The following is a 27,047-nucleotide window of genomic DNA, read 5'->3' as shown; positions in this document are numbered from 1 at the left end:
AAGGTACAGGTGGAGAAGGTAGGAGAGATATCAGTAAGGTACAGGGGTAGAAAGTAGTAGAGATATCAGTAAGGTACAGGGGTAGAAAGTAGTAGAGATATCAGTAAAGTACAGGTGGAGAAGGTAGGAGAGATATCAGTAAGGTACAGGTGGAGAAGGTAGGAGAGATATCAGTAAGGTACAGGTGGAGAAGGTAGGAGACATATCAGTAAGGTACAGATGGAGAAGGTAGGAGAGATATCAGTAACGTACAGGTGGAGAAGGTAGGAGAGATATCAGTAAGGTGCAGGTGGAGAAGGTAGGAGAGATATTAGTAAGGTACAGGTGAAGAAGGTAGGAGAGATATCAGTAAGGTACAGGTGGAGAAGATAGGAGAGATATCAGTAAGGTACAGGTGGAGAAGGTAAGAGAGATATCAGAAAGGTACAGATGGAGAAGGTAGGAGAGATATCAGTAAGGTACAGGTGGAAAAAGTAGGAGAGATATCAGTTATGTGCAGGTGGGGAAGGTAGGAGAGATATCAGTAAGGTAAAGGCGTAGAAAGTGGGAGAGATATCAGTAAAGTACAGGTGGAGAAAGTAGGAGACATATCATTAAGGTACAGGTGGAGAATGTAGGGGAGATATCAGTAAGGTACAGTTGGAGAAAGTAGGGGAGATATCAGTAAGGTACATGTGGAAAAGGTTGGAGAGATATCAGTAAGGTAAAGGTGTAGAAAGTGGGAGAGATATCAGTAAAGTGCAGCTGGAGAAAGTAGGAGAGATATCAGCAAAATAATGGTGGAGAAAGTATGAGTGATATCAGTAAGGTACAAGTGGAGAAAGTAGGAGAGATATCAGTAAGGTACAGTTGGAGAAAGTAGGGGAGATATCAGTAAGGTACAGGTGGAGAAAGTAGGAGAGATATCAGTAAGGTACAGGTGGAGAAAGTGGGAGAGATATCAGTAAGGTACAGGTGAAGAAAGTAGGGGAGATATCATTAAGGCACAGGTGTAGAAAGTAGGGGAGATATCAGTAAGGTACATGTGGAGAATGTAGGGGAGATATCAGTAAGGTACAGGTGGAGAAAGTGGGAGAGATATCAGTAAGGTACAGGTATAGAAAGTAGGAGATATATCAATAAGGTACAGGTGGAGAAGGTGGGAGAGATATCAGTAAGGTAAAGGTGTAGAAAGTGGACGAGATATCAGTAAGGTACAGGTGTAGAAAGTAGGAGAGATATCAGTGAGGCACAGGTGGAGAAGGTAGGAGAGATATCAGTAAGGTAAAGGTGTAGAAAGTGGACGAGATATCAGTAAGGTACAGGTGTAGAAAGTAGGAGAGATATCAGTGAGGCACAGGTGGAGAAGGTAGGAGATATATCAGTAAGGTAAAGGTGTAGAAAGTGGAAGAGATATCAGTAAGGTACAGGTGTAGAAAGTAGGAGATATTAGTAAGGCACAGGTGTAGAAGGTAGGAGAAATATCAGTAAGGCACAGGTGGAGAAGGTAGGAGAGATATCATAAGGTACAGGTGGAGAAACTAGGAGAGATATCAATAAGGTACAGGTGGAGAAGGTAGTAGAGCTATCAGTAAGGTAAAGGTGTAGAAAGTGGAAGAGATATCAGTAAGGTACAGGTGCAGAAAGTAGGAGACATTAGTAAGGAACAGGTGTAGAAGGTAGGAGAAATATCAGTATGGTACAGGTGGAGAATGTAGGAGAGATATCAGTAAGGTACAGGGGTAGAAAGTAGTAGAGATGTCAGTAAGGTACAGGTAGAGAAAATAGGAGAGATATCAGTAAGGTACAGGGGTAGAAAGTAGTAGAGATATCAGTAAAGTACAGGTGGAGAAGGTAGGAGAGATATCAGTAAGGTACAGGTGGAGAAGGTAGGAGAGATATCAGTAAGGTACAGGTGGAGAAGGTAGGAGACATATCAGTAAGGTACAGGTGGAGAAGGTAGGAGAGATATCAGTAACTTACAGGTGGAGAAAGTAGGGGAGATATCAGTAAGGTACAGGTGGAGAAGGTAGGAGAGATATCGGTAAGGTACAGGTGGAGAAGGTAGGAGAGATATCAGTAAGGTACAGGTGGAGAAGGTAGGAGAGATATCAGTAAGGTACAGGTGGAGAAGGTAGGAGACATATCAGTAAGGTACAGGTGGAGAAGGTAGGAGAGATATCAGTAAAGTACAGGTGGAGAAGGTAGGAGAGATATCAGTAAAGTACAGGTGGAGAAGGTAGGAGAGATATCAGTAAGGTACAGGTGGAGAAGGTAGGAGAGATATCAGTAAGGTACAGATGGAGAAGGTAGGAGAGATATCAGTAAGGTACAGGTGGAGAAGGTAGGGGAGATATCAGTAAGGTACAGGTGGAGAAGGTAGGAGAGATATCAGTAAAGTACAGGTGGAGAAGGTAGGAGAGATGTCAGTAAGGTACAGGTGGAGAAGGTAGGACAATGGGTAAGGCAGGTAGCGGAAGTGAGGCTGGTGGAGGGTGGTAAAAAGATTAAAAATCAGGATGATGTATGGAGAGCAAGACAGCAAAAAGAGAAGAGAATTGCTGGACAGAGAAGTAAAAGACAAACATGGGGAAATACAGACAGTACAGTAAATACGAAGAATGCAAATGTTACATGTAATGCTTGTAGTGGGAAATTATCCAATAATATAAAGTTTTGTTTGATGTAGACTGACAATGTAATGGTTAGTTGTAATGGATAAAATCAAACTATAGGTCAGAAATTGGAATGCTGTGTATGTTTTGTCAATAAAAATGAATTAAAAAAGACACAAGGGTAGCTGCTATGTTCTGCTAATGATACGCATCTCCACCTTTTATGTGACCCAGCTGTGACAGATACAACTCTTACTTTAGAAGAAGTCTGTTAGATGTCTGCAGCTTCACTGTTTCTGGCCAATTAGACCTGAACTAGACAAGACAGAACATCTTGTTATGCATGATACCACATTCGGTGGCTCGGATATTCTTTACATTATGTCCGAGATCTGGGATATGTTGAAGAGTTGATCCCAGTGTCCCTGGGGTATATTACCTTGAAAGAATGTTGAATGATGAACTTACAGTGTAGGACTAGGTTTAAGCTATCATCAGACAGAGTCAGTGTTATCAGTTTGGGTAGCCCTTGCAAGTTACAGCCTGGGGACCCTGAGCAGGAACTCTGCTGCTATATTGCTTTATTGCCCCCAAACGAGGTACCACGTCACACTCTCCCTCTCCCTGTAATCCAGTATGCCACCTTCCCACATCTGCCCTTCTGCCTTACATCCATTGACCCATTGCATATGACCCCCATCTCACAAATACATTACTCTATGTGGATAAAACAAAAAAGCCTTTGTTTCTTGCACTTTAACTAGCACTTTGGTCCTATGACCTTTTTAGGTTAAAACTCATGACAATAGTAGAAACATTATATAGCAAAAAGTTAACCTATCAATAAATTCATGGCTAAGTATAAAAAGAGGAATCTAGGAGCTTTAGGATTTAGCCATGTCATGGCTGCAGGGTCTGTATTCACAAGGCTTATTGTAGTCCTATGATAAATTATAGGATTCCATCTCAGGCTCATCTGTGAGATCCATTACTAAACATTCCTACTTGAATCACAGTGCTTTACAGTTATTTGTTTTATAATTAGTATGATACATAGTTGCCTTCTCATATGTTACCCGTGCTTGAATTGCAATGCTTTAAAGTTGTTTGTTTCATAACTAGGATGATATATATAGTTACCTTCTCACACGTTACCAATGCTTGAATCGCACGCATTGCATTAAAGTTATTTGTTTTAAAATTAGAAGGATACATAGTTACCTTCTCACATGTTACCCATGCTTGAATCGCAGTGCATTAAAGTTGTTTGTTTTATAATTAGGGTGATACATAGTTACCTTCTCACACGTTACCCATGCCTGAATTGCAGTGTATTAAAGTTGTTTGTTTTATAATTAGGATGATACATGGTTACCTTATCACACATTACCCATGCTTCAATCACAGTGCGTTAAAGTTATTTGTTTTATAATTAGGATGATACATAGTTACCTTCTCAGATGTTACCCATGCTTGAATCACAGTGCATTAAAGTTATTTATTTAATAATTAGGATGATACATAGTAATCGTCTCACATGTTACCCATGCTTGAATCACAGTACGTTAACATTATCCATGCTTGAATTGCAGTGCATTAAAGTTATTTATTTAATAATTAGGATGATACATAGTTACCTTCTCACACGTTACCCATGCATGAATTGCAGTGCATTAAAGTTATTTGTTTTACAATTAGGATGATAGATAATTACCTTCTCACACATTACCCATGCTTAAATCGCAGTGCATTAATGTTATTTGTTTTATAATTAGGATGATATATAGTTACCTTCACACATGTTACCCATGCTTGAATCGCAGAGCGTTAAAGTTGTTTGTTTTATAGTTAGGATGATACATGGTTACTTTCTCACATGTTACCCATGCTTGAATCACAGTGCATTAAAATTATTTGTTTTATAATTAGTATGATACATAGTTACCTTTTTACACATTACCCATGCCTCAATCACAGTGCATTAAAGTTATTTGTGTTATAATTAGGATGATGCATAACTGCCTTCTCACACATTACCCATGCTTAAATCTCAGTCCATTTAAGTTGTTTGTTTTATAATTATGATGATACATAGTTACCTTCTCACATGTTACCAATGCTTGAATCGCAGTGCATTAAGTTCTTTGTTTTTTAATTAGGATGATACATAGTTACCTTCTCACATGTTACCCAGGCTTGAATCACAGTTTGTTAAAGTTGTTTGTTTTATAATTAGGATGATACATAGTTACCTTCTTACACATTACCCATGCTTGCGTTAAAGTTATTTGTTTTATAATTAAGGTGATACATAGTTACCTTCTCACATGTTACCCATGCTTGAATTGCAGTGCGTTAAAAATTTGGTTGTTTTATAATTAGGATGATGCATAGTTACCTTCTCACATGTTACCCATGCTTTATATGAAGAAAGTGTGGCACATGTTTAAATTCAACACCTTACAACTGTAAAGCATAAACAATGAGTTTGTAATGAAATATGTTAATGCAGAAATGTTTCTTTTCGTCTCTCCTTCCATCTATACTCATTTCCTTTTATTAAAGTATTTCTAATATTTTATAGCTGCATCATAGCATCTAGTGAGTAAAGAGCCATGATACCTTTTCTCTCATCATTTGTTATTTAGTTGGGATATATTTTTAATAAAAGGACATGCAAACTTTTCATTATAACTTCAACCCAAATAGATTGCATGTATTAATCAGTGATGTCAGCTTAGGGATAGGTCCATACACTTTAATGCACACATCTCTGCGCATGCATGATAAGGACATACCTTCCAGTGATGTCACAGAGCCTAAAGATCATTGTTAATTCTCAATGACATCAGCATGAGGAAAAGGAATTTCCCAAGTTGTGTTTTTAAGACTAGTGGATACCAAAAACATTTGTCAATGGGCCAAAAAATCCTTTTAGGCAGTTCAAATAATAAAGTTTAAGGTGTTAAAACTTATAAACCATGTGAAATCAGGCCGTGTATTTATCAGACGGTACAAAAAAGCCATGTTTGTACTTGCTAATTGGGGAAGAACATTGATCCATAAAGACTTTTTTTAGCTTCAGCCCATGAACACTGTAATTATCATGTTCTGAATCATACAGAAGACATGAGGGCTGTGGAAATCAAACCCTGATCCATAAGAAGAAGCCTGTACACAAACTAATAGAATACATTCCTTGTCTTAACTGTCAGGGGGGTAAGTGTACGCCCTTTAATCATTACATGGGTAATTTCCTGTAAGTCCCAGTTTCCTTTCTTTACAACCAAGATTGTATTGCTAGAGTGACTTTTTGCCAGATGATGAGCCTAGTGCTGTTATGTCCTCCTTCTAAGAAGGTAGTAGGCCCAAGGTACTGCTAGTTACAGTATAGACAATAAAGGCTTCTTGTTTTACCTACACATTCCTTAAGTATAAGTTTCACGTGCAGACTGAGAAAGCTGAATTTGTTTTTGTATGACAATAATCTGCTTACTTTAGGTATCTCTCTCATAAGCAAATTCTCTAATCAAACTGCAAACACAGCCACTGACTTGTAGCTGCAGTGTAGTTACACACATGTATAACACCGAGCTAGCAGTCCCACAGAGGTCTGTTCACAGCACCATCATTCCCACACATGCCTGGTGTTAATAATGCTCTGTGTATTCCATATCCTATTGTCACCATTACTATCAACAGTGCTATCATCAGTACTATCACCATTACTGTCACCAGTGCTATCATCAGTACTATCACCATTACTGTCACCAGTGCTATCATCAGTACTATCACCATTATTGTCACCAGTGCTATCATCAGTACTATCACCATTACTGTCACCAGTGCTATCATCAGTACTATCACCATTACTGTCACCAGTGCTATCATCAGTACTATAACCATTACTGTCACCAGTGCTATCATCAGTACTATCACCATTACTGTCACCAGTGCTATCATCAGTACTATAACCATTACTATCAACAGTGCTATCATCAGTACTATAACCATTACTGTCACCAGTGCTATCATCAGTACTATCACCATTACTGTCACCAGTGCTATCATCAGTACTATAACCATTACTATCGACAGTGCTATCATCAGTACTATCACCATTACTGTCACCAGTGCTATCATCAGTACTATCACCATTACTGTCACCAGTGCTATCATCAGTACTATCACCATTACTGTCACCAGTGCTATCATCAGTACTATAACCATTACTGTCACCAGTGCTATCATCAGTACTATCACCATTACTGTCACCAGTGCTATCATCAGTACTATAACCATTACTATCAACAGTGCTATCATCAGTACTATAACCATTACTGTCACCAGTGCTATCATCAGTACTATCACCATTACTGTCACCAGTGCTATCATCAGTACTATAACCATTACTATCAACAGTGCTATCATCAGTACTATCACCATTACTGTCACCAGTGCTATCATCAGTACTATCACCATTACTGTCACCAGTGCTATCATCAGTACTATCACCATTATTGTCACCAGTGCTATCATCAGTACTATCACCATTACTGTCACCAGTGCTATCATCAGTACTATCACCATTACTGTCACCAGTGCTATCATCAGTACTATCACCATTACTGTCACCAGTGCTATCATCAGTACTATAACCATTACTGTCACCAGTGCTATCATCAGTACTATCACCATTACTGTCACCAGTACTATCATCAGTACTATCACCATTATTGTCACCAGTGCTATCATCAGTACTATCACCATTACTGTCACCAGTGCTATCATCAGTACTATCCCCATTACTGTCACCAGTGCTATCATCAGTACTATCGCCATTACTGTCACCAGTGCTATCATCAGTACTATCACCATTACTGTCACCAGTGCTGTCATCAGTACTATCACCATTACTGTCACCAGTGCTATCATCAGTATTATAACCATTACTGTCACCAGTGCTATCATCAGTACTATCACCATTGCTGTCACCACTACTGTCACCAGTACTATCATCAGTACTATCACCATCACTGTCACCATCACTATCACCAGTACAACCACTATCACTGTCACCAGTACTGTCACCAGTACTACCATTAGTACTGTCACCATCACTGTCACCAGTACCATCTCTAGTACTGTCACTTTCACTGCTACTGTCACCATCAGTGTCACCAGTACTCTCACCAGCAGTTGTTACTCTTTTCATCTTCCAGTTTGAAGTGACCAGCTCATCGCAGCCAAAAGCCATTCACCTAGTCAAGTATGTACACAGTAAGGAAACATTTGATAAGCTAGAACTTGGTAGTCAAGCACACAAACTACTGCAAGACCATGCTTACAAATAATATTTGTAGACTACAATTACAGTGTATATATAAAATCTTCAAACCGACAATGGCCAAAAGGATTCCACAGGATATCAGTTATCCCAGTAATCTTGTCTTCACAGCACAGTGGTGCACCAATCAGTACAGCTGTCTTACTGCTCATGGCTCACAGGTTCAGTTCCTAGCTGGGATGTTTGTTTTTTCTGCAGAGTCTGAATGTCTAGGTGATCCTCCAAACTGCCTGCAGGACTGAATGTGATGTGTCAGTAAGTACTGCATCCTTTTCACGATTAATTTCTCCACCTTGGGCCCAATGATTGCATGGATAGGTTCTGACTTCTATACTCAGACCATTAGCACAAGAATGCTGGACATGCTGGGGGGAATCAGAGAAACGTTTTAAATTTTGCTCTTATACTTTTAGAAAGTTGCAATAAAAACAGACATTGTATTACCATGCATTTTTGAAGGACATGGAGTCTAAAACTCGCGTGTCATTATTTAGTACAGTCAATCCTCAGTGATTTGCCAGAAAACCACACATTTATGAGGAACAGACAAAACATATGATGCAAAGATCTTGACATTCTGTGAAACTCTTGGACAGTGACAGGCATGTCCTGAATTGGATAAAGCTGGTCTAGTACATTAAAGTATCATGTTATCAATCATATAACTAAAAACTGATTGAGTGACTAAGAAGTAATGATGCTATCTGTAATGTAGTTGTGGGCATAGTGCTTTATTAGGGAGATGGTACAGAATGCAATACATTTATTTTACTTGCTGAATGGATAAGAGAACTGATTCTTCCAGTCCGTTCACAAAAGTAAACAAGGCCAAAAATGCAATGGAGGTAACATTCATTCATAGCCATTCAGAAACTATATTTTTGGACAAGTGGCAGAAAGCAGGAAATCTCATCCAGAGACAGAGAGAACATGCAGACTGTACACAAACACTAAGTGAAGTTAACATGTTTAAGAAAAGTGGGAGATGACTGAGGAAAACCCACAGACAGGGAGAAAGTACAGTTATGTAAGATCTTATCATAACAGTAAATGCCCTACTATTGCGTTATTCTATATACTTGGGATATCCTGCTGAGGATAGCCTAATATCCAGTCTGCATGGCAAAGCCTTTACACCTTCACAGAGTTTTATGTCAGATTTATGGTCTATGTACAAGATATAAGGGGATCCCCTTCACAAGGCTGAAATCCGAAATAACCAAAGACAAATTTGCCGAGACAAAAAGAGAGAAACTTTAATTTACCAGAGGGTAAAGTGTTTCTCAAGATAAATTGCCCAGCATCAGGGAATATACCCTTTTCCCCACTGTAGTGCAATCCTGGATTTGCTATTTTGTACTTGGGGGGTGTTTGGGGGGCCAACACTCCCCACCTGTGGGAGCTTGATACATTGTGTTGTATTTTTACATAACCAAGAACTCAACCGTCTCTGATAATTTAATGAACTTTGGAACAGGCTACCCATCTATGTCAAGCAAATTTCTTCATTAGCACTCTTCAAGAAAAATCTTGATGAGTGGATGGGAAATAGGAATACACCCTGGGGATCACTTCTGTGAATCTGCTCGACAGTGGGACAGGAAATTAATTTTCTTGGTTGGCGTAAACCAGGGAACCTTGTTGGTTAGGCTTACATAGACCCTTGGGCTGATAGCCTAGTACCTACCTATGAACCTATGAACCTATAAGATAGAAAACGTAAATCATATTCAAGCAGAGGATTCTCTTCATACTAGTGATTTCTGTAAAGCAGTACTTACCAGAGTACAAAAATGCTGTGCAAAATGTTTTTTACTATGTAAATTGATCTTTACTAAGTAAACTGTTTTTTATATGTTTTTATTAGTTATTGTATTACATTTTTTGTGCTCCTTGGTGAATTGGTCAATTGTTATACTGGCCATTGGAATAAATGCAATTCTAGTAGAGCTTGTATTGAACACTGGTGAAGAGTTGGTTTTAACTCAAAAGCTTTGTTGTTTGTTGCTTTATGTTTGCTGTCTTCGTTGAATTATCAGAGATGGTTGAGTCCTAGGCTACTTTTTGTTGGATACTTTTACCAGTGAGGCTCATTTGGACACTAGGAGAGTGTGTTTGTTTCTTTGTGTTTTTACTTTAACTGTTGGGCAAGTGTTTACTTACCCTAGTAAAAATTTACCATTCAGTAAATTAAAGTTTTGCTCTTTTCATGTCAGCAAATTCATCTTCGGTTATTTCGGCCTTGTGAAGTAGATCCAGTATAAGGTACATACATGATGCACAGATGTTTAATCCTCAGAACTAATGTGTCCCAGGAGAACCAGAACAACCACAAAGAAACAATTAACATGCCCATCCAGGAAGGGAAACTGAAGGCGATAAGGATGTAAGAGATGCTCGAACTGTGACAAGTAGGACATCTACTGTTATGGTAAAAGCTTGCACAAATGTACTGTGTCCTTTCTTATCACAGTTGCATAGTATTATTTACACGTGGGAGAGAATAAAAGGTACTGGAGAGTATGGGAGGAGGAAGTCCGAGAAGAGCCCTCCATAAACCTATGAAGGATAGCCCTGGCAAACCCTTCTCTGGCCCTGGAAATGACATCCAACTTATAATGCTTGGTAAAAGTGTGGACAGAAGACCAAGTAGCAGCTTCTAAATTGGATCTAGTATCCAGACCCTTGAAAAAAGCACCAGAAGAGGCCAATGCCCTGGTAGAAGGAGCACAAACAGAAGAGGCTAACTGCTTGCCATGAAAAGAATTAACAAAGCAATGGCCTTAGAGATCCTGGAGGAGATAGACACTGCCAAAGCCATTTTCCAGGCAAGAATGGAAACAAAACGTTGCTCAGATTTTCTGATGCCTTTTGTCTTATTCGAGTACTATCTGAGCTGTCTATGTAAATCCATGGTGTCATCCCTTCTCACTAGCAGACTGTGGTATGTAAATCCATGGTGTTATACCTTCTCACTAGCAGACTGTGGTATGTAAATCCGTGGTGTCATCCCTTCCCACTAGCAGACTGTGGTATGTAAATCCATGGCGTCATCCCTTCTCACTAGCAGACTGTGGTATGTAAATCCGTAGTATCATCCCTTCTCACTAGCAGACTGTGGTATGTAAATCCGTGGTGTCATCCCTTCTCACTAGCAGACTGTGGTATGTAAATCCATGGTGCCATACCTTCTCACCAGCAGACTGTGGTATGTAAATCCGTGGTGTCATCTCTTCTCACTAGCAGACTGTGGTATGTAAATCCGTAGTGTCATCCCTTCTCACTAGCAGACTGTGGTATATAAATCCGTGGTGTCATCCCTTCTCACTAACAGACTGTGGTATGTAAATCCATGGTGCCATACCTTCTCACCAGCAGACTGTGGTATGTAAATCCGTGGTGTCATCCCTTCTCACTAGCAGACTGTGGTATGTAAATCTGTAGTGTCATCTCTTCTCACTAGCAGACTGTGGTATGTAAATCCGTGGTGTCATCCCTTCTCACCAGCAGACTGTGGTATGTAAATCTGTGGTGTCATCCCTTCTCACTAGCAGACTGTGGTATGTAAATCCGTAGTGTCATCCCTTCTCACTAGCAGACTGTGGTATGTAAATCCGTGGCGTCATCCCTTCTCACTAGCAGACTGTGGAGGAGGAAAAAAGGAAGAAGATGAATAGACTAATTCAAGGACAAATCCTTAACCACCTTAAGCATAAAGGAAGGATTAGTGCGAAGAGGCACTACTCTTGTGAAAAAATGTAAAGGGAGCAACCCCTGTGAGGGTTTGAAGTTCAGAAACTTTCTTGGTAGAAGAAAAACCTACCAACAATTCAGTATTCCAAGTAAAATCTTGCAGGGAAGAAGAAAAGGCAGTTTCAAAAGGCATCTGCGACAGTATTTCAAGTGCAAAACTGAGATCTCAAGAAGGAGGACTAGACTTTTTGGGGGCCTGATACGAAGGGTGCTTGTTAAGAATTATTTGCTTTCAAAACTAGATGCTAAAAGTGGACTCAAAGGCAGACAGGCAGAAATGGCTGGCAAATGAACTTTAACAGAAGAACATGCCAAACCAGTACTGAGCAATTCACACAAATAAGAACAAACCATGGGGACCTCCAGAGAGAAAAGGTTCCTGGTCATGCTTGAGACACTAAACAGAAAACCTCCATTTAGTCACATAGGAGTTTCTAGTAGTGATCTTTCTGGCCTCTTGCAACACCAGACTATGTCCTCAGAAAATCAGTGCCTGAAAGGAATCAAACCCCTATCAACCAAAGTGTCAGTTAAAGTGTGAACAAGTGAGGCTGAATGAGATATCCTTTGTCTTGTATAAGAAGATCCATCCAGTGAGGTAACTTGTGATGATTGCCCCTGGCCATCTGAAAGAGAAGGGGGAACCTGTACTGTCTGAGCCAAAAGGGAGTCACCAGCAAGATTTTGTATGTGTCCCACATGATCTTGTGCATGACCCTGGGAAGTAGAGGAACAGGGGGAGCGGCAGACAAGAAGATCCCATTCCAAGAAAAAGTCACGACATCCACTTTCTAAGCCAGTGGACTTGGAACTCTGGAACAGAACTGAGGAAGTTGTCTGTTCAGAGGGGAGGTAAAAATATTTACTTGAAGAGTACTTCACTAATGGACAATGTCCAAAAAACACATATCTGTGAAGCATCCATTCATGAGAATATGTCCAGGACCTACTCAGAGAAACTGCCACTAGATTGAGCTCTGAAGGGATGTACACTGGCTGAAGAACCATGTGATGGTGGGTTGCAAAATTCCAAGCTTGAAGAGCCAGCCTGCAAAGAAGGTAAGACTGTGTCATCCTTTTTGTTTATTTATCACATGACTATGGTATGGTCTATAAAAACCTTTACAGGACATGGAACACCCAACAGGAGAGAAAGGCCTGAACAATTAGGACTACAGCCTTCATTTCTTTGATATTGATGTGGTCTCACATCTGTAGATGTGATTAAAGACCCTGAACTTTCTGGTTGTTATTGGAAGTTTCCCAACCTCAATCAAAAGCATCCATATACAGCTTCTGAGCAGGGAGAGAAACTTGAAAAGGCAGATCTCGATTTAGGGAGCTCTGCTGAATCCATCAGTGCAGTTGGCAGTGCTGAAGCCAAACAATCTTGAGATACCATTGAAATTTTCTCATCTGGAATTTAGCAAAGAGAGCCAGGGGAATGGTGGATGCCATAACCCCAGGGCTTGGAGAAATTCACTTCCAGGAAGAACTGGAAGGGCAAAAAGGAGACTGGAAATAAGTAGTGAAAGAGAGGACCTTGGAATGAGGGAGACAAGCCAACACTGGAATGGCCTGAATCCTGCATTTTAAAACAACTTGGTCATGAGAGGGAGTCAGCATGGACTTTTTGAGATTGAAAGTGTATCCCACACTGTGCAGGAAATGCATAGTGAAGTACAGATTCTGAAGCAGGCTGTTTGAATCAGAAGGTTGTCCAGATAAGGGAATACTTGGATTCACTGAAATCTGCAGAAAGTTACCACAGGGGCCAGACATTTGGTAAATATCCTTGCAGCTGTAGAAAGACCAAAAGGCAAAGTAGAAAACCGATAATTAAAGGAAGAAACAGAGAAATGTAAAACATTTCCTTAAGAGAAAATGAATAGAGTATGGAAGTAAATGTCCTTCAAATCCTGGGTAAACAGAAAAGCCTGCGGAAGCAAAAGAAGGAAAAGAGTCTGAAGAGACAACATCCTGAAAAAGGAACCTTGAGAAAGGTGTTGAGATAGGACAGGTCCAGATTGGGCCTCCACAGCCTCTCCTTCTGTGGAACCAGCACCATTCTGAATAAAAGCCTGTTCCCTGTTGAGACAAGAGAACAGGTTGTATGGTTCTTTGTTCTACCAGATCCCATAAGACCAGAGGAAAATGAGGAAGCTGGTAAGAAGGAGGCTGAGGGAGAGCAGAAAATGGGGGACGGGCCTTCCAAGCTATAAAATGATGTAGAGAACCCAGGTGTCTGGTAATCTGTTACCAGACAGGGAAGAAAGGGGTTAGTCTGAGGGACAGATTAATATGGCTGTGGGGGAGAAAAGGCTGGATGTCAGACAGAATCAGATTTATCAGAAAAAGAAGGGTTTTGTCCTCTAGAACTTTGAGTCAGTTTATCTGGGAAAATCCACTTAGAAGCCCTCTTACTTCTAGCAAGTTGTCTAGGCTGCCTGCAGACAAAAGAAGATTTTGAAGGATAATTCCTCTAGAGTTAAGTACAGAAGAAACAAACATTTACTCAAGATCCTGCATAACCCTGTCCTGCAGGGTGTTAGACAATTCTGCAGCAGCAGTGCCAAAAAGATTCTTGTTCTCTAAGGGAAAATCTAAAAGTTTGCCCTTAATGTCCTCGGGCAAAGCCTGATGTCACAACCAAGAATATCTCATCATGGCAGAACCAGATGCAGCTGCCCTAGAGGCAGCATCATTTGCATTATACATGCTTTTAATGAAATGGTGAGCTATCAGACAGGCAGAACTCAGAATAGAAAGACCAGAAGTCTTACTGTCTGAATCAGGCATCTGGGTCAACCCCCCCACCCCCACCCCCCACTGGGAGAGAAGAGCTACAGCATATCTAGTCATGTGAGTCAATAATTAATGGCCCTAAAAGCCAAGGCAGCAGAAGTAGACACATTTCCCATATCTCTGTATGACATGACAATCCTTTCAAGATGGACGACGCTTGCAAGAGGCAAGCAGTTTGGATGGCGTCTCTGTGGACAATGAATCAACAGCAGGACCAGATGATGGGCTTTTATACAAGTATTTCTGATCCTCATTTATTTTATAGAATCTGTCTGGCTTCTTAGGGGATGGAAGTTGAGCATCAGGAGCCCGAGAAGCTGTTGTAAAGGTGTCCAACAGGGCAGCTTAGACTGGAGGGACTGCAGAAGGTATGGGTGAGTCTATTTGTAAGAGTTTGTTATACCTCTTTTGAACCTCGAATACTTAAGAACAACCCCACTTAAAGTGTTTCATCATACGGGCCACCACATCTCCAAAGGATAATTCCTCAAAGGCAGAGTCAGGGGACATGGAATCCCCTTCATCAGACCCAAATGCCAAAGGAGAGTGCATTTGTGAGGAATATGTTAAGGATTCTTTACCAGAGTCCAACTCCTCATTAGAAGAGTCAGAATCCCTAGGTCTCTGAGATGACATGGATGACCAGGGAGCAGCAGCAGCAGGGACATAAAATCCTTGTGGAGGTCTCAGGGGCATGAGGGCATTAAACAGCCCTTGAGTAAAGTCCTGACACTCTTTGTCAGGATCTGTATCTACAGTAGCCACATGTTTGGCTTTGTCTAAAATTTGGGGAATCCCTGTTGGCCCTTCAGATATAATCAGCTGTGGTTCCTCTTCAGTGTCTGTACCAGATGTATGCACAACCTCAGTGGGCATACAGATAGGCAGTTCTGTTTTGGCCTCCAACTGGGTTGTGGCAGGAGGAACTGGCATCAGCACCAGACATTCCTCAGGCTCTTCATCTGACCCGAGGGAGACATCTGGTAGAGGCTGGACAGCAGCAAATTCAATACATAATTTTTTTTAGCTTTTTTCTTAACAGGCAGATGAACTTTGGAATAGGCAGTTCTGAGCATGGTACCCTCCCTCAGTCAATAACTTCAGATGTTGGTTGTCCAGATAAATAAAAAGGTAGACAAATTTCTGTGGAATTTATTAGGGACAAACACCTGACAGATATCACACTCAGAATGGTTGTGCATAGCACCTAAACAAAAAAGGCACTTTCCATGTCTGTTTTTATGGAAAATCTGCCCCCTACAATTACATTTCCACTTCCTGGATGACTTGAAAACAAACTACAAGGAAGAAAAAAAAAGGAAGGAGCCCCAATGGGGCACTTATCAATCCCAATGGGACACTTATTAATCCCAATGGGGCACTTATCAATCCCAGTGGGGCACTTATCAATCCCAATGGGGCACTTATCAATCCCAATGGGGCACTTATCTTTAGAAGACTCAATAGAAGAACCAGCTCAGTGAACAGTGTACAGACCAAATTCAGACGCAGCATTTAGACTAGCAGCAAATAGGTTCTGAGGATTAGGTGTCCGTATGTCGCGTATGTACCTTACACCTTGCGTGTAGAACATATGTCTGATGTATGATGCCAGGAAGGTGTAAAGGTTTTGCTATGCTGGTTGTACGTTAGACTATTCTCGATGGGATATCCCAAATATAAAGAATACCGCAATGGTAATAAGGAAGGACAAAATACAAATACTACACAAGCACTGGGTTCAAATCAGCACCTAACCCAAAACCCTGAAGATGTGAGACAGCTACCTTAACCATGGAACTATCTTCATTTGCATAGTTTTTATCATATGTAAAATGTGCTATATGTGCAAGTTATGTTTACAAGTAGGCTATGGATTGTTTAGCAAAATAACAGGAATGACATATAAGAACTAACAATCATTAATGTAACATATGCGATTATAGGATCCATCATCATCTTCAATCATCATCTTCAAACATTTAGCTATAAAGTATAAAATAGTTACAGATGCATGCAAGAATTGATGCTATGTTTCCAGTATGCATTTAGGGATTTGTCTTGGCAATGTCAACCACAAAAGTTTGAATTCTACTGAAAAAAATAAATTTAGACAAGTTTGAATTCTGGTCTTACATGGGGCAAAACCATCTCTGCACTGCCCATACAGGGGGCTTCACTCCTTGTACATTATTACTTAATATAACTATTTTGAGGATGCTGTACCTTATCAAAAGGGGAATTTACACATACCCAATAACAGTTGAAGGGAGCCCATTTATTCACTGAGTGACATTCACATCAGTAAATGTCACAATCAGCACAAACTGCCACTTGATAGTCAGTGGACTGCGTAGTTTAGTAAAGGAAGCAGAGAACGCAAGACAGATCACAAGTCAGATACTGATTACAGTCATTATTCACCTGCAACTGAACTATAGCAACATCTGCTACAAGAACCACAGGTTTTCATCAGTGGTCATCTTACCTTTCATTATTTTAAACTGATTTATACAATTTTGTTTTGAATGGCAGGACTGTGAAGCTACCTTGACTGAATATGGAATGGTAGTCGGATGGACAGGGTCTTAACGGTTGCTTAGTAACTCATTACTGCCACCTGGTGATCAAAGTACAGATAGTAGATTCTGTAATATTGTTGAAACTGTCAGCAATCAGTCTTTGCACTCAACAGTGTGCCCAGGAGGGCATAAGCCTGAAGAAACATTAAGCAATGCAAAGTATCATTTCTATTTATTGAGGTGCTGGAAATGAGGGCATGTCTTGGTCAGTGCCTTGGTAGTACCCAGAGCAAGGGCATTTATAGTTGTGATCTGCCTACTTCATTTCAAGCACCAATCTGTTCATAGATCATATATTTGCTAGATATAAGTGGAGTCACAGAAACATTCTGCAAACATATTACATCAGGCTGCAAACATGTAGCATCAGGCCACATATGTCAGATTCTTTGAGACATAATAGGTTTATAGGTTGGTACTAGGCTATCGGTCCTAGGGCCTATACAAGCCTAGCCATAACAATTCCCTGGATATTTCTTCCCACAATATTTACTTCCCTGGACCCCTGTCTAGCAGGGGGACTGATGTGATTGGATTACAATTTACAGTCACTGGCCTCTTAACTATAGCCATCTTTGGAATTATTAACACAAAATATAATGCTGGCTGCAATGTTTCAACAGCAATGTATTCCATTTTTAAGACAGAGTCTTTATTTAGGTTGTGTTTGACCACAAGGACAATGAATTTCATTTTTAATGCAAGGTCTTAATAAAGACCATTTGTTGTTTCAAGGTCTTTATTTAATGTTTGCTGCTCTGACTAAATTGATTAATTCTTATTAAAAGCTGAACCAGTTTAATGCTGCACTTGGGACAGAATGAAATGCATGCTACTGCCAACACCTTTCCTCTGACCTCTGGCATGCCTGCGTTGTATTCTTTCCACCTGTGGTTCTAGTTGGTGAATGAGGGATTATTTCCTTTCCATTCCTATAACTTGCAGTGGCCTTTCTTCATGTCCATAGCTGTCTGAAATGTTTAGGAATTGTGCTTTGGTTTAATGAATGCCATTATCTGGATGGGTGTAACACTTAGCTATATTTTACAAGGTTTTTGTTACTTGTCCAGACACTAACCTTTGCTCCATTTTTTTTCCCAGGGTGCTTATTCTGTGCCTCTGACATCAATCCATTGTTGGCACATTCACTGTGAACGCTGCTGGTTACGGTCTCTGGTATGTTCATGAACAACTTGCTGAAATTTTGGATAATTGTATATTTCTCTGTTAATACACTCTGAGCCTCTGAAGTTAGAAAAATGTTGTCAAAAAGCAAAAAATGTCTAAATCAGATTATAGTGTGGTGAGGGTCAGGTTCCAAAAGAAACAAAAATCATTCTGTATTCAAACAGTAATAGTAACATAGGAATGAATGTAAAAAGACTAAAGTAGATATAAAATCAGCTACTAAAAGCCTTGCAATTTCACTTATCTGTTACTGTGGCAGTGTAAGTAAGTAATGCGAAGTAATACCCTGAGAAAGTATTCCAAAAGATTTAAAAAATATATTAGTAATAATATATCCACACGCTGTCTCTGTGGGTAACAGATTGGCCTCAAATTCCAGGACCTGGGACTCGGTTTTGATATCCTGTCAGTGCACAGTTTAATATGGAAATTCCTGCAGAGGATTAAGTTTATGAGTTGCTTCCTATGGTTCAGAGTTTGATTCCCTCAGCAGTCATCTCTCTACTTCGTGACTCTGATCAACTTAACCAGATTATGCTCAGAGACAACTGGAAAACTGGGCTAGGCTCCTCAGTGGTCTCTTTGACCACATACATAGTAACTACCTATTACTGTGTAGCATTGCCAGTCACGTGACCAGTTCATTTGGAAGTGTTCTCCCGCTGTTACTGACTATTATACAATTTGCTTGGCACACTTTTGTTTTGTAAATCTGTAATATCCCCCTCTTGGGTAAATTCCTTCTCATGTACTGTTATGAACATGATCTCAGTGTTCAATATTACTTGCATACTGGTGTGCATCAGTTACGGCTCATCTTTGACCTTCATGGGATCAGAGTCCAAGCTTTTAGATTCTCTGCTTATGCGCTAACTAATAAGAACAAGAAAACACTGTGAGAACTTGCAAGAAGTTTAAATTGATTTTAATAAATGTAGTGCTTTCATCTCAAACATTATAACTTCACAATCAACATGACTACTTAAATATTGTCATCAAATGCATCACATGATTAAAAACATCAATCAAATAACATCATGTTTCTTGCATAAAACACAATTGACGGATAAATTATCATTAATTCCTGTTTTCCTATCAGCCTACAATAGAATTTGCCAAAAAAGCTCCCCGTTCAGTACATGGGTCTGCCAAAAACCACCATCTCATCATATTGGGCCACCTTTTCAATAATAAAAAATGTAAATAAATGTTTGCAACTGTCACTGTGTTTCAATAAAACATTGGTGGTACTGACTCTGGTTCTTGTACAGCAACTAGAATGGCTCTTGGCCAACTTGGCAGACATTTGCTGCTCCATTTCTTGGTAACGGACACCCTTTGTGAGCTCAGGTTACTTGCAAGGGACTTTAAACAGCAGCTGATTAAGGCCTGCTACAATTGAAGCTCCTGTAAGGACTGGAACACTTAGAGTACACATGTAACACCATGAGTGAGGCCTGCTGTACTAATAACATGAAGCCTGCAGCACCTTAATAAACCCTACAACACCTGAAAAGGCCTGGAATGCTGACAAACACTGAGAGTACGTATGTAATGCATCGAGTGAGGTCTGATGTGCTAATAAAATAAGGCCTGTAACATCTGAGTAAACTAGAGTGATAGCACCAGAAAAGGGTCAGCTATACTAACAGCACCTGAGTAAACTCTACAACACGTGATAAGTCCCTGAACACTGACAGTCCCTAAGTATGAGAAAGGCCTGGAACACTGAGAGGACATATGTAATGCCATGAGTGAGGTCTGATGTACTGATAAAGTAAGGCCTGTAACACCTGAGTAAACTACAGCTATAGCACCCAGAATAGGGTCAGCTATACTAACAGCACCTGAGTAACTTCTACAACACCTGATAAGTCTCAAAACATTAACAGTACTTGAGTACGAGTAAGGCCTGCTACACTCATAGTGACTATCTAAGGCCTAGATCACCAATGGCATAACTAAGGCCTGCTATACTGTTAGCACCTGAGGAAGGCCTGGAGCACTGGCAGCACACATAAGGCCTGGTAATATGATCACACCTGGTTAATTCCTGGAGTACTGACAGTACACGAGTCACACAAGGAACACTGATAGCACCTGAGTAAGCCCTTCTACACTGACAGTTCCTGAGTAAAGTCAGCTACAATAATATTATCTAAGTGACATCTGCTCCACAGTGATAGCACCCTGTGAAGGTCTGCAGTACACAAGTGTGACATTCGACATGGACAATACCTGAGTAAGAGCTGTGCTGCCCAGACAACACCTTCTTAAGGCCTACTACACTACAAATATTCAAGTAAGTTCATCCAAATTCATAACTTGTAAGATCTACAGTAAATGCAAAAGGGTCTATGTCAGATGATTGAGTTTTCAGAAACTCATCACCCACATCACCTGCTAATTATATATACCAATACCGAGATCGCACTGCAGTGAGGAAAATGGTACATTTCCAGATCCTCGCTGTACCATAACCTCCACTCAAAAGCTTCAAGTTTTCAAAGATTCAATCATATGGTCTCGACAATATGGAGTTCAAGTTTCTAAGGACTTGATCAACTGATAGGGACCCATGCAAAGGCCAGCTACACTGAGAACACATTTTAAGGTGTTTACACCCATTAAGAAGGCCAGCTATACTGAGAACACCTTTTTAAGGTGTTTACACCCATGCAGAAGGCCAGCTACACTGAGAACACCTTTTTAAGGTGTTTACACCCATGCGGAAGGCCAGCTACACTGAGAACACCTTTTTAGGGTGTTTACACCCATGCAGAAGGCCAGCTATACTGAGAACACCTTTTTAAGGTGTTTACACCCATTAAGAAGGCCAGCTACACTGAGAATACCTTTTTAAGGTGTTTACACCCATGCAGAAGGCCAGCTACACTTAGAACTCATTTTTAAGATGTTTACACCCATGCAGAAGGCCAGCTACACTGAGAACACATTTTAAGATGTTTACACCCATGCGGAAGGCCAGCTACACTGAGAACACCTTTTTAAGGTGTTTACACCCATGCAGAAGGCCAGCTACACTGAGAACACCTTTTTAAGGTGTTTACACCCATGCAGAAGGCCAGCTACACTTAGAACTCCTTTTTAAGGTGTTTACACCCATGGAGAAGGCCAGCTACACGGAGAACACCTTTTTAAGGTGTTTACACCCATGCAGAAGGCCAGCTACACTGAGAACACATTTTTAAGGTGCTTTACACTGACATCATTACCTTGACTTTGTCCCAGGTGACTGCTATGTCAGTGCTGCATGGTCATCTGCAAACACCATACCTCCCAACTGGATAGAATTTCATGGAATGTCCAGATTTTGCCCCATATTTTTGGTCTGTTCCTCATAAAATGTGTGGTTTTCTGGCAGATCACTAAGAATTGAAGTGACTACTAAGTTATTTGAGTTTCAGACTTTATGCCCTTCAGAAAATGCATGCTAATGCAAAACCTATTATTCTATCAAATTTCTAAGTTTGCAGGAGCAATATTTAGAAAGTGTCCCTGATTTTGGGCCTTTGACCCCCCCCAAATATTTTTGCCTTTCTCAAGAATTCTTACTCTAAGAGTCCAATGTTGCACATTATTCCTTACTTTTCTGAAATAACTGAAAAAAGATGTGTAGTTCCTTTTGAAATCTACAGCAACCTTAAGCTGATATTCTGTTTTACATTTTTAATAATATTTTAAGTTCCTTTCTGGCATACCTGATGGCAGTTTTGAGGTAGGAAGATGGGGGTTACTTACACCTTTTCATTGTTTCCCTTATTTTGTTGTATCGTTTATCAACATAAGAGCTCCAGCAGAGAGGTTTATTCCAGAAATGACAGCTATATTTAGGGGTGATACATACTGACTTAGGGTGACACATACTGAATTTTCTATGGAGCTGTTTGGGTGCTGCTAATAATCAAATGCAGATGCAGCAGCCCTCTCATTTGGATCCATTGTTGTGAGTTTTACATGGATCTTCTACAACTCGAAGTGGGTTTGCCTTATAGAAGTCCCTAAAGATTGTCTATTTTGGGTGGAATGGTACCACGAGGCCTGACAGATAATGATGACTGATTTGTGGTCAGACTTAACCACACATAAAGATCCTGCAAAAAGAGGTTTACCATTAAAGGTTCCTTGCAGAAACACAGATATCCTCTAAGAGATTGTAGATGAATAAAATGCTACAGGTAGTTCTGATTTTAAGAAAAAAACGTGGATAATGCATACTGTAGAAAATGGTCAAAAAAGAAAATATTATGAATTGTAAAACTCTGCTTAGTGTAAAGGACTTCTGATTATTTGTCTTTGTGAAGAAAGCTGGAAAAAATGTCCAGTAATTATAGCCTGGTGCAGTACAAGGTTTGCAGAATAACGCTGTGTGTGTGTGTGTGGGGGGGGGGGGGCATTCTTCAAGGTGACATAACACGAGAAGGTACATCAGCAGTTATCATAGGATGACGCCACCTGATCTCAACTCCATGCCCTTAAGAAACAGGGTACTTGTTTATAATTAGTTCAGTAAGAGACATTCTGGAATAACTTGTCTGTTTGGGATTAATCAGTGCTGATACAGTTGAAGATGAAAACTTTGAGATAGCCCCTACTACAAGAAAATTATTGGAGAAGGAGGCTATCAAATGATAATGTATATGGGGAGATAGCAATCCAGGAAATTACAGGCCTGTTGAGCAGGAGTAGGAAGGAAAGGGATGGAAAGAAGCTAGAGGAAAGTCTGGTTGCTTTTCTAGAGGACAACTGTCTTCTGGACAACATCCAACATGGGTTCAAGTCCAGAACCAGCTGTCAGTCAAGCCTCATCCAGTTTTCTGATTAGCTTACAGGATAACTTAACAAGGAAGCACCAGTAGATATGCCCTACCTGTGACAAGGGATTACCTGTAGATATGGCCTACCTGTAACAAGGGAGCACCTGTAGATATGGCTTACCTGTAATAAGGAATTACCTATAGATATGGCCTGCTTATAACAAGGGGGCACCTGTAGATATGGCCTACATATAACAACGGAATACCTGTAGATATGGCCTGCTGTAACAAGGGATTGCTTGAGGATAGGGCCTACCTGAACTTCAGCAAAGCCTCTGACCCAGTTCTGCAGAGTATTGAGATAAATAAAACTTTAGGAATTAGGGGTGTAGGACCAGGACTGATGAACTGGACAGCTGTATGTTGGATGGTAGGGTATGCCAGGTTATGATGAAACAGACAGATTCAGAAATTAGGAAAATGACTAAAGGACTAGTGCAGAGGTCTGTATTGGGTCCACTACTTTTATACATGTTTGTCTGAGATATTTATGAGGGAAAACAGGATCAGCATCTTCTTCATTATTACAAAATCAGATGTTGTAGTGCAGGAGAGCAGAGGGATCTGGAGAAGAATTTGAAATGCCGGCTAAATGGGCTGAAATGTAGGACTTGCAATTCAGTACAGCAAATGCAAAGTATTTTACTTGGACCTGAACCAAAAAAAAATAGAACAGAACAGAAAAAAAAAAGGATCTGGGAGTGTTGATTAAACCTGAACTGGAACACCTTGAGTAGAGTGAAAAGGTGGGCAAAGCAGCCCGCAGACTGCTGGGGTATATCTTCAAGGGTACAAACTCCAGAAGCAAAGAAGTAATAGTTCCATCATACCGTCCTCTAGACAGACCCTAACTTAAGGACTGCATGTAGTAGTTCTGAAGGTCATATAAGGAGGTGGGTACCGGGCTGTTGGGAGAAGTTCAAAGAAAATCTGTCAGAAGGGCACATAGGATGGAAGGCGAGTGATATAACCAAAGATTACAGTTTATAAATGTCTTATTATATGAGACCAGAAAAGATGGAGGCATGAAATGGGTATTCAAGACTTTTCAGGTAAAAGTGAAGGCATTATTCTGCAAAGGAAGATTAGAAGGGACACACACCTCTCAGCCTACCAATATCAGGAATCTGGACAATAGCTCTTGAAAAGTAAGTACATCTGGCCAAAGATCTGGACAGCTAATTAACATAAAATTTACTTACCTAACAGAATAACTCCTCCAATTTCCAGAAGGAATTTGTGATATCCAACTCAGAAAATAGTTTAAAAACTGATTGTACAAAGTGAAACAAAGTACAAACATATTTTTACTTTGAGTCAGATGGTAGGACTCTACTCAGGGTGTGGAATAATGACTGATATGTTTATGTGAGTTGTATATCTAGAGAGATAATCAGTGTTATTTATATTATTAATTATACAAATTAGTATAAAATTTCTGTAACTATCTAAATAAAAAGCACTCAAAAGGAAGTTCTTGTTGCCATATAGAGGTTCAAGTCTGGTTGAACAACAGCAACTGGACACTAAATGTCTAGGGCATGCAGTTTCCAAGATGTGCAATGTTCTTTCTAAAACTAGACAAAAACATAATTTGGGGGGGTTGTTTATTATAATATATCACAGTACTGCTGTAATGGCTGCGAATGGACTAACTTTTGTTATAAAAAATACTCCTTCTAAATGACCCAGTCTCATTAAATTTATACACATTCATACTCAGTTTCATAGTGAATCAAGCAGAGGTTCAGTCAGGACGCAGTCTCCATCTAGAGGTCCATAATCAGCACTAGGAATTGGAGGATCAAGTCCAAACCATGTCCTCTAAAATGGGACACAACATTAGTAAGCAGATCTAACCAGAAACCCTCCATAATCTAGAGAAATTCCTCTGTTTGAGTAATGGGCTTGCCAATGACCTGGATAGTGAAGTACCCACTGCTAACAATACAAAGTAATTAAGCAGTGAGCACAGGAATCAATAACTGATCTTTAGAAATAGAGCGTCAAAAACATGAGCGGGGTGAAAGATACAATTCAAAGTGAAAAGGTGTGATTCTGAAGCAGGGGAGGAATTCAAGAAATAGAGAGAGAATGGGATTTGGGGTGCAGATCCTTAAGGTGACGAATAACAGCCGTACAGAAATGGGATTTGGGGTGCAGATCCTTAAGGTGACGAATAACAGCCGTACAGAAATGGGATTTGGGGTGCAGATCCTTAAGGTGACGAATAACAGCCGTACAGAAATGGGATTTGGGGTGCAGATCCTTAAGGTGACGAATAACAGCCGTACAGAAATGGGATTTGGGGTGCAGATCCTTAAGGTGAAGAATAACAGCCGTACAGAAATGGGATTTTGGGGTGCAGATCCTTAAGGTGAAGAATAACAGCCGTACAGAAATGGGATTTGGGGTGCAGATCCTTAAGGTGAAGAATAACAGCCGTACAGAATATTGTATTCATAAAGTAGCAAAAGGTATTCTAAGAGCTAAACCAACACGAGAATGGAGAACGGAGACGGTGCCGATATGGATAACTGCATTTAGCGGTACAGAGAATAGGCAAGTGGGGCCTAAAATTCAATGGAGGAAACTGGCAAAAGAGCCAAGGCATTCGTAACAAATAGTTAGAGGGGTAAAGTAACAGAATGGGAAGATGGCAAGAAGATATTTGGACTACAGGCTAGAGACTGCCTTCCTTGTAAGGGATTGATAACAGAAAATAGACAAAGAGAAAGGGATAGGAGGATCCTAAGTAAGAGACCTGCTCTGGTAGAGTTTTTAGTTGACTTTAGAAAAGAAGCCACTCTTAAAACTTGCATAATTAGTAGAGCATATAAAATACTGCATGATAACTATAGGAATCAATCAGAGGAGGTTAGAAACGACTGAGAAGTGAGGCTGAATAGTCAGTTCACAAGCAAACAATGGGAGGCCATACATATAGCTCCCAAATATGCAACAAAGTCTAAAATGTTTAGGATTTTTGTTTGGAAATATTTGCATAAGTATTTTTATACCCCAAGCAGATGCCGAAGAATTTCTCCTCAGGCAGATGGCAAATGTTAGATGTGTGATGGGGAAGAAAGATATAACTGGGAGCATATATTTTGGGAGTGTAATAAGCTGACAGACTTTAAAAAATCCCTACAGAGTACTCTGTCAGAAATACTGGGTGAGCAACTTGATGCAACTGAGGAAATCATTTTATGAGTTGGGATAGAGAATATGAATTGCCCAGACATAGTAACGCCTTATTAAGTTTAATTCAGGTGGCTGAAAAAAAGCAGTTAGTATAAATGGAAGTCACAGTCTAAACCAACCTATATTTGAAATAGTGAATATTGTAAAAAAAGATATAAAAGAAGTGGAAGTGGGATCCTTAGAAAAGAGTGGAAGCAAATGACGTAGAAATAAATGGAAATTGTGGGAACAATGCATGCACAGCAATGTTTTGGAGGAGGAGTGAGGTTTAAGGGAAGGCAGAATTGAGAAATTTAGGTAATGTTGGATTGATTATATTGTATAGATGAATATATGTGGTGTACAATTTATAACTATGAACAACTAAATATAGTTCATTTTCTTGTATATAAATTAAGTTTGCCTGTGTCACAAGTGATAATTCAATAAAGGTGTTATTAAAAAAAATCATTGCTAATGTGGAAGAAAGGGGCAGCTGCCCTAGGTGCAAAGTGTTAGGGGGTATAATTGTGAGGTACCAATCAATTGGAAGTGCATTAATGGCATTCATTTCTAATACCAACATTTCTGAATGCTGGTGTGACGCCCCACCACTGTCCCAGTAATCAAGGAGCCTCAATCGTTACCACTAGTACCAGTTGGGATGTACATTGGGACAATGACAGGTACACACAAATTATTTCCAGATGCAGCTCCCTGCATCAAGTGCAATTTCCCTTAAGAGCATACAGAGACT

At 40.1% G+C, this 27,047-nt stretch overlaps 1 protein-coding gene across 3 annotated transcripts in view; it reads left to right on the top strand.

The window, feature by feature from the left end:
- Positions 1–27,047, top strand: part of LOC122812312 (E3 ubiquitin-protein ligase Rnf220-like) — a 673,416-nt gene that overhangs the window by 604,183 nt on the left and 42,186 nt on the right. For all 3 annotated transcript variants that reach the window (XM_044084714.1, XM_044084713.1, XR_006366388.1), the window contains one exon: positions 18,183–18,257. In XM_044084714.1, coding sequence (XP_043940649.1) covers positions 18,183–18,257 — 75 coding nt within the window. The remainder of the gene's footprint in view (positions 1–18,182; positions 18,258–27,047) is intronic.

The sequence above is a fragment of the Protopterus annectens genome, chromosome 9.part0 (assembly GCF_019279795.1).
Source record: "Protopterus annectens isolate FY-2018-M chromosome 9.part0, PAN1.0, whole genome shotgun sequence".
Classification (NCBI taxonomy): domain Eukaryota; kingdom Metazoa; phylum Chordata; order Ceratodontiformes; family Protopteridae; genus Protopterus; species Protopterus annectens.
Note: the sequence above shows the minus strand (reverse complement) of the source record. Positions and strands in the feature narration are given on the sequence as shown.